The sequence below is a fragment of the Opisthorchis viverrini genome (genome assembly GCF_000715545.1).
Source record: "Opisthorchis viverrini unplaced genomic scaffold opera_v5_301, whole genome shotgun sequence".
Classification (NCBI taxonomy): Eukaryota; Metazoa; Platyhelminthes; class Trematoda; order Opisthorchiida; family Opisthorchiidae; genus Opisthorchis; species Opisthorchis viverrini.
Genome location: NW_008751955.1, coordinates 370391 through 379569, shown reverse-complemented (window position 1 = coordinate 379569; position 9179 = coordinate 370391). Strand labels below are relative to the sequence as shown.

At 43.6% G+C, this 9179-nt stretch overlaps 1 protein-coding gene across 1 annotated transcript in view; it reads left to right on the top strand.

Moving 5' to 3' along the window:
• Positions 1–9179, top strand: part of T265_14936 (hypothetical protein) — a gene marked incomplete at both ends in the record, with an annotated part of 44709 nt that overhangs the window by 17852 nt on the left and 17678 nt on the right. Inside the window, 4 exons of the mRNA XM_009175866.1 lie at positions 1237–1856; positions 2421–2574; positions 4926–5131; positions 6992–7237. Coding sequence (XP_009174130.1) covers positions 1237–1856; positions 2421–2574; positions 4926–5131; positions 6992–7237 — 1226 coding nt within the window. The remainder of the gene's footprint in view (positions 1–1236; positions 1857–2420; positions 2575–4925; positions 5132–6991; positions 7238–9179) is intronic.

Here is a 9179-nt window from a genome sequence, read left to right as displayed (position 1 = left end):
AATAAGATGCAAATGAGAGTTTTGCATCCCTGTCCAATGGTCTGTAACCGGTCAGTTGGCATTTTCTAATAAATAACTCCTCAGCGAAGGCCTTCTTTCTTTCAAGGGTATATGCACTCAGCGACTTTACGAGGTGAGAAAAAGTTTACGATGGAACGGTTTTAATGCGCTTACTCTCTGGTGTATCACTGTTATAGAAGGGATTTGTACAGTCATGACTACGTACACATAAAAAGGAAAAAATGATTCCCATTAGACGGTCCCCCTTCATCATGAGCTTAGCTACCGTGGGCGGTGCCAGGGGCCTTTATTATTCTGTTTAGTATGTACACTTTGGCTTCCACCATCATCCCAGGTCGATTTTTCTTTGGTATCCGGGCGATATCGGCGCCTGACTCACTGCGGAACTCACACTTTGGGCGCATTGCAGTTGCCAGCAGTTTGTAAATGCATCAAGCAGGGTTATAAAAAACTCAGTATGGAAATCAACTCCATGTGTTCAATGCAAAGTCAAGTCCGTGGTGACCCTCTGGTAAACAGGGTTGCAGGTTCATATCCCTTCAAACAGTCCTTTCAACAGCTTTGTGCTTACCTAAGTTTTTATTCAAGCAAGCTTACAGTCTCCTGAAAACCGAAAGATTCCTTGGATGACCGACGGTGGAATTCGTCTATTTATACCACCCTTCATCAGTATTTTCCAGAAGGATTCTAAGAAGGAAGTTAAACAGTCAATGATGAACCTAAATTCCGAACAAAACTGTGTTCCGTTACTTCAGTTTTCCTAAATCCCATCAAGAACCTCGGTAAAAATACAAGGTTAAACATTCTGTATGAAGGGAGAATAAAGGGTATGCAGGTAGCTTAATGTGCTGTATATCCATACCATTATTCGTGGTGTTCTGGGTCTTATGTTTGGAACTGAGGTTACTTTCATCTTACGACGAAAACACCCTTTTCATCATGTGATCTACCGGGTGTCTCATAATAGACGCAAAATTTTATTGGGTAAGTAAACGTAATAATTTGAAAAAGGATAACAAAATTTTTAATATTAGTAGCCACATAAAGGTTTTGTGCGCAAGTATTACCATTTTTTGTTTACGATGAATGTTAATACGCGTGTTCAAATTGTGAAACTCTATAATTCCCTTGGTGAAAGCGCCACCGCTGCACTTCGTTGTTACAAAACCAAACATGGTCTCCTCAAAGATCCTCTCACGATGTCGACCATTACAGGCTTGATTGCGAAATTAGAGTCTATTGGATATGTACTGGATTTTCCTGACAAAGGGAGAAAGTCTCTGAGTGATGGAAGAGCGCCCATTGTACAGAATGCCGTTGAGGAACTTCAGTCCCAGAGTATCTTGGCCTCTTCGTCAATAACTCAGGTGTCTCAGTTGACCGGCATTCCCCGCTCCAGCGTGCTTCGTATTATGAGACGCCACCTTCATCTCTACCCGAATCATTTCACTTCATTACAAAACATCATGGAAGAAGACGAGGAGCAACGTGTCACGTTCGCTAACTGGCTGCTGGACAATGAAGAAATCGTTCCCAACATTTTATGGAGCGATGAAGCAAATTTTTCTGTGGATGGCATAACCAACAAGCAAAATTGCGTGATATGGTCCCGTGAAGCTCCTCACGAGTACCATAATCCTCATTCCCCTCATCCCTGTGCGTGGATGGGATTCTCCTCAAAGTGTCTCCTGCGTTCCTTTTTCTTTGATGTTACAGTTTCCGGCGACCGTTACCTCCATATGCTGCAGACGCATGTTATCCCGCAACTCGAGCAGCACGAGAAGTCATCAATTGTCTTTCAACAAGATGGCGTTCCACCCCACTACACAAACCAAGTGAGAACTTACCTCCGAGAGCAATTTTCTGATGAGAGAGTCATTGCTCGTGGATTTCCAAACTTTTGGCCCGCAAGGTCACCCGATCTCACACCTCTGAATTATTGGTTTTGGGGAATGATCAAGGCTCGCGCATATCATGAAAACAAATCGAAGAATTTGGTGGAGTTAAAAGCAAGAAGTAAAGAGGAGTGTGCACGCGTGACGCTTGAAGTTAAACAGGCTGTGTCTCACATCTCATACCGCATCTAACTTGTTATAGAGTAAAAAGGGTAATTTTTCCAACATCTTTTTTAATGTCAGTCCGTTCACGAAAAACCTCCATGATGCACGTATGATCACATAAAAAATAGTAAATGTTTAATTGGTGTTAATGTTTTAACATGGGTATCTTTTTGCGTTTATTAAGAGACATCCTGTACTTATGTTTCTAATGTCCTTCAAATAATATTGCTCTTACAATGGAAAATCCTCGCTAATCTGGACCAGTTCAAGTTACAAGTGTAACCGCAGTTCTCCGGTTGTGTCAATTATTGCACGGGCAATTTGTCTTCTTTTGTTTAGGTCGTGAGTGGAGTACTTTCTCCACTTCTGTTTACATCACAGATTTCTGCAGGCCTTCCGGAGCTGCTCACCAATCTGGTGCCCTACCCGGAGGCGCACCTTGTGATTGGTTCGCTGAGCCCACTACGTGGGAGCAGAAATACGAACTACGAGGGTGAGTGAACAAAATGTTGCACGTTTCGTATGCAGTATCCCGCCAAGAAGCAGCTAGCAAGAGAGATCACTTTGCCACTGACTAAGAACACATTATCCTACGTTTTTACCTTGAATTTTCCTACATTAAGGCACCAGTTGGGCACATAACTAACCACAGCACATGCAAGGGGTTACTAAATAGAACTTTCAGCTGCTCAAACCTCTGATCACCATAAAGAGAGGCTACAGCTAAAAAGAAGGTACAATAGCCACTCAAGATATAACAGACAGAACAAAGTCCGTTTTCTTAAACTGCAGATAATTTACAGTTGGGCAAATCAACATCAGGGACAACAATATCAGTGTTGTCGCTGACCGAAAAAAGTGAGAGCATTTGACGAAACCCATGCAATTTGGGTTCAATTAGACCTCGGGGTCCGCATTTACTTGATGAGTCCCAAGAGAAGCCACCCACGTCGTGAGCAAGCAAAAAACTTTCGGCGACTTTATGAGTAGTATGTCATGTCTGAAATTAGTAGACCTTTGAAAAAGTTCTCATCACATCATCCCGCAAAACTTAATATATGGCATGATCACCCGCGTTTTTGTGTACATTACTTGAATAAAAGACTTATGGTTCTTCAGATATGATTGCTGTTGAAAAGTATTATTCATCATTGCTTCTATGAGAGCCCCTTGCAGTGGATGCCCCATTCTGGAAGAATAAGTACCACTGTTCCCCGAAAGAGAGGATTTAACGTACAGTCCCTCCAAGAAAGATGCTCGTCATGAGAATTTTAGTAGTTTCTTTCATATTTACGCGCACTGCCTATCAGTGAAAAGAACAAGTCCATCTTTTTGATACAACCTACAATAATGGGGTATTTTTATCCTGCCCCATGTTAATTGTTGCGTAACGCATATTTGGAATTTTACACCTCACAAACACATGAAAGAATTTTTCTTTGGCGGACGTGAAGAGACCTTGTTGCTCAGCGAACTTGTTAATATGAGATGGTTACTTTCCAAGGCAAACTACTCCGTTACCAAAGGGTCTGACTACCCGTCAGCACTTGTGTCTATGTAGTACAGTGCCGCAATACGAGGACCCTAATGAGGTTGTCGATTATCGGACACATAGTGACAAATTATCCTCACCTTTTGCAGCAATTTTCTCCTGAATCTACCTGAGTGTGTTGTCTTGGTGATATTGCCACAATTTAACCCGGGCGTCCAGGCTAGCAGTGATTAGGAAACTTAGTGACAAGCAGAGTAGGCTGCACTACACAGTTTGTTCAAACACATTTAAACAGTTTAATCCACAGATCCATTACAATAAGTGGACAGTCCATTGGACTGTATTATCAGTCGTGATACATTCAGGTTAGACTTAAAGTTGTGGAAATTATCATCTGACCAGGTATTTTGATAAAAGGAATACCTGCATATATCGACGATACTGAACATGAGGCCGTAGCCCCAAAAAGAGGTGTCAGTCCTCTCCAGAATAAAGAATCTTTTACTTCTGGCCCGACTGGATTAGCCTTTTCGAAAGATAACGTGCCAAAATCCCGTGAAAGACCATCTGCTCATTATAAGATTTGTTTACTACATGCAGGTGTTATAAAAGGAATAAGGTCTTCGCTGCGGAGTTACTTATTAGTAAGTGTCAACTGAACGGTTACAGACCAGTGCACAGGGAAGCAAAACTCACATGCATCTTGTTTACACATCCATCTTCTCCTGAACGCGTCTTCTTGAACTTTCCTGGGTATTCATTAACTCCAATCATTCATTTCTCAAATTCAAACAAATGCTACTAAGCGACTCCACCAATTCCGCAATAGATCTCCCTTTTCAAGAGACGCAAAGCTAATTTACGAGAAAACCTACTACTCGCATGTCTCCCCTATAAGTAGTATCGCCGTTACACTGGTATGTTTTCTTCAGTATTTAGCTCGAAAAAATGAGGTTTCTACATGGTTATTCGTAATTGAGGTCAGAAGACAGTATTCCTCCATCCAAAGAACAGATACAGAATGGTTGGAGAGAAGATGCTGCCCAGCAGTTACTCCAAAATTTACGGTTGGATTATTTGGAGGCTTTGAACGCAGGTGACTATTTGTACAACTCACATTTTTATGTATAGAGAGTTTGGGAAAAACGATACACGCCTTGGTGCTATACGCAAAGCGAGACTGATCGATACAGACTTTTGTGTCCAAAATGCGCTCGATTCGATTCTTCAGTAGACTGTAGACGAATCCATGAAACCACCTGGTTTGAAATGTTAGTTTCGACGACAATTTTATTTACCATAAGTCTAAATATGAACTGTTTTTCTTTCTGACCGAATCTGCACGGATCTAGCGCTGTCATGTTGTGAAATAACAGAACAAGCCTTCAGGGCACAAAACCAGCTCCTTTCGAGCCCAGCGGCTTATCAACCAACCTACCTATCCTGCTGCCTACTTTATCGTGGAGGTGTGACCGGGAAGCACATCAACAACGCGATAATCAAATTGAAGAAATCCGGAAATTTACCCTGGGTCGACTGGTGTCCGACCGGATTCAAGGTGGGTTTTGCCTCTGTACAATGATAGTATAAAAACCTAGCTGTTTCAGTTGTAAAACAATTCAGCTGGAACGAAAAATGCTGGGGGGCGCCTTTCAAACATTGTAAAATGACTGAAATGGTTGAGCTTGAAAGGGACCAAGTGATCACTACACTTGGGCCTTCATGGATGGGCAAACAAATGTAGCAATAACCACTAGTCAACCTCCAAGTGGATCAGACGATTATCTAATCCAGACACTCAAGCGGTTTGAGAAAATGTTTAGGTGCTGTATCCATCACACTAGGTGCAGACATATCGCGCTACGTGAACTTAGAAATCGTATTTGAAAAATGCTTTACCCACTTCTCGTAGCGCCAGAAAAATGAGCTAGAAACTCAAGCTGGGCTCGACGGTTGGCAACGACTGGTCTTAACCCACTCTTTCACACTGGAAATTACACTTCCTAGGTCCTTTTCTGTCGATTTGTCCTTGTCTAAAGTGTACAAATGTTTTACCGTTTGTGTCGAGGTTCTCGTACCGAGAATGCCTCATACTGATTTCTCCACTTACCACAGACTAGCCACTTATCACAGCACTTTTTCCACTCATACTACGCAAGCAATCAGTGCAAAATGACCCCTAATTTGTATTCCAAACGGAAGGGAGTTCACACTGCGATGGTGCGATCAATACTTTTTTATGGATCAGAAACGTGGCCCTACGTGCAGAGGATGTAGGGGAGATGCCAGTGTTTGACCATCGACATCTCGGAAGCATTTATTAGGTCTGTTGGGAACACCGGATTAGCAATGCTGAGGCACGCCAAGTGGAAGAAAGAACTATCCCGCGATAGATGAATTTCTCACGCTTCATAGGCCGCGCTGGTTGAGATATGTGCTCCGCATGCCAGAAGATCATCTGCCCCACAGAACTCTTTTTTCCCAGCCCTGAGCTGAGTGCAAACGGCCCAGAGGTGGACAGTACATGACCTGGCAACGAAGCACGAAAACACGGATCAGTAAAGTTAGTCGGGTAGGCAACTACCGATTTCCTGGATGGACACCGCGGGTCCCAAATCACTGATGGTTAATGACATTGTCGGAAATAGTCCAATCACGAAGTTAGTGGCGCTCATTAATCAAAGCTATCTCCTTCAGTGCGTAGCTACCCACTATCGGAAAAAAAACCGGACATGCCTTCGCCTCCAAGCCTCGTACGTCCCACACTCTGTTTTTCGGTGATCCAAACTGTAGCAGCTGAAACCAATGTGCCTATGGTACACGGTTTATAGCTGATTGATTGATTGATTGATTGATTTCCTTAGCAAGAAACAAAAGGCATACAGCCATTGCTGTACCACGAAAATTCTATATGAAAGCAAAATGTGTATAGCGAGACGGAGGGAATATCAGCGATTATCCAATTAGACAGCAATGTGGAAAATCAGCTGTGAAGTTCAATCACGTGAGATTGACGGAGAGAGCAAGCATCCTCGGAATTTCATTCAGTAGCAAACCCTTCCGGTAAGTGGCCAAATGGTGGTCCATATCGACTCCCGATAACTTCGCATCATTCGTGGTATGTGCGTATACTTCACTTTGAGTTGGGATAATGTTAGCACCAAGTGAAGATTTGTTAGAATATCAGTTATGGTTTTAACATCCTTCGATATATTCTAATTCAGTTTCCCTGGTTTAAAGAGCTCGGTATAACACACAGCATGAACAAAACACCTATGTTCATGAGAGTTTTGTCAGGTGGCTCATGCGTGCATCTTGCTACTCCTGCGTTTCATTAAGGCACAGGATATCTTTTAGCGTTGCGGTTGATTGGTCTCGTGAATGCACCGAAAATACCCGCGTTCCTCTCATCTTCTAGGTCGCAGTTTCCAATCAACCAATGACTATCGTCCCTTCGAGTTGTATAGGTCAGACAGATTGTTCACTTCTGATGCTGCACAACTCCACAATGATCATTCCTGCACTGAGCCATGTGCTTGACGAATTTCGAATGCTCTACTCTCGGCGAGCTTTTGTGCACTGGTATACGTCCGAGGGCATGGACGAGGCACAGTTCACCGAAGCGTCACTCAGTTTGGCTCAAATACGAGATGAGTATACACAGGTGAGCTTCTCAGAAATTATGGTGATTAATCACAGTTCAACTATGAATACTGAATGCGTGGAATTTGGAACCACATGGACAAAACAGATGCTAAATATTCTGGGGGTCCAAAGAGTATAGCTTTCAAAAGGCGTCATTTACAGGCTCACTGTCTCAATCCCATAAGTGGGTGGAAAAACCATCATCGTTAGAAACAAAAACTGTAGCCTTCATTCTATTCCCTTAAGTAGTTTTTTATGCCCCTTTTAAGAGTGGTTAACTATGTCAGACGTTTTCAGCAACTTCTAAGCTCAGGATCACCAACAGTCGAGTACCTAGCCAGCAGCGTCAATGTTTTCCGATCGACCAAGCGACAATCCTGTCAACTGAGCCGTTTGAATTTACGGAAACCAAATGTTTCGTTGGTCTGGTCATGTAGTGCACACGTCCGATTTGAAGGCGAGTAGTCGTCATTTGGTCATAGGTCTACTTGCTTCCTAGGACGAGATCCAATCAAGCGGCGATGAACTCCGGCCCTTGTTCGGATGATATTCTCATCTGAATTGGGAAGGCCAGAGCAGCCCTTGTGAACCTGCATCACCTAGGGGTGACATCAGCTTCTTTGTCAAGGGTTGAGTTTACAATACTGCGGTGCACTCCGTATTACTATACGGATCAGAAACCTGGCCGATGCGCGCTGAGGACGTCAAAAGACTCTCAGTGCTTGACCATTGATGTCTTCGAAGCATTGCCCGAATCTGATGGGAACACCGGATCAGCAATGCTGAAGTTCGTCGAATGGTATTCGAGAGATATAACACACCCTTGATAGATGAACTGATTACACTACATAGCTTGCGCTGGCTTGGCCACATACTGTGTATGCCAGTGGACCGACTTCCTCAAAGGGTTCTTTTGCACAACCACGTGAAGGGTGGGAGAGAGCCAGAGGCGGTCAAACAATGACTTGGCAGCGAATTATAAAAGCCATTACCAGCAAACTCAGCTGCACTGGTCACTGCCGTCTTCCTGGATGGGGACGCCGAGACGGGCCATATCAATGGTTAGAGACATTGTCAGATATGGCCCAGTCGTGCCCTCATTGGCGCTCATGCATCCAAGCTATTGCTTTCAATGCATAGCTCCCTTCCCAATCCCCCCACTTGATAGCCCACTGACAGTGCTGGATTTATGCACTAATTTATCAGTTCCCGCCCCCAATGCACAGCTACCTACCCCATCTCCTCGAATCATCGGTGAACGAAACTGTGGCCGCTACAGCCATTGTACGACGAGTACGCGGTTCTTACAGCTGACCGTGATGATGATGACGGTTGAAAGCCTGTGCTCAGAATTAATCGATCTTTGGGGGCACGATGAAATTATAGATAACGGAGTGCAAAATTTTGCCCAACTACCTAAGTTGCTCTGTCTCTGTATATAAGTATATATATATTGCGTAAGCATCCTCATGGTTCATATATACACACATATATATACCTGTCTGTTTATCCATCCGTGTATGCCTGCCTATCTCTCGATCTGTATATGTATAAATGTATGTACATATGTCATCCATGAAACCATTGGACTGAATTCCTAAATTCAGGGATGATCTGTATTTCCAGTGCCACACTTTGAGTGCATCTACAAAAACCAGCAGTTCTCTATTTGACCGGAAAAGCAGTTAAACGTACTCTATGAACCTACATCCTAGGCACGTTAGTGCCCACACTATGGCGTTCTGTGATCATCAGTCGACCGATGGCCGGGGAGAAAATCAGGGTATACCAGTGATGAAAAAACGTAGACTCAGATGGCTGCTTGACGCGTGTGGTGGGGCAGGAAATCCTGTCACTTGAGGCTTAAACGGATGGCCGACTGGGCGGACAAAGTAAAGAGTAGATAAGGTTGTTTACTGTGGTGATTTCGTCCTGTAAGTGAAGCCAATCATGCTGAAAAA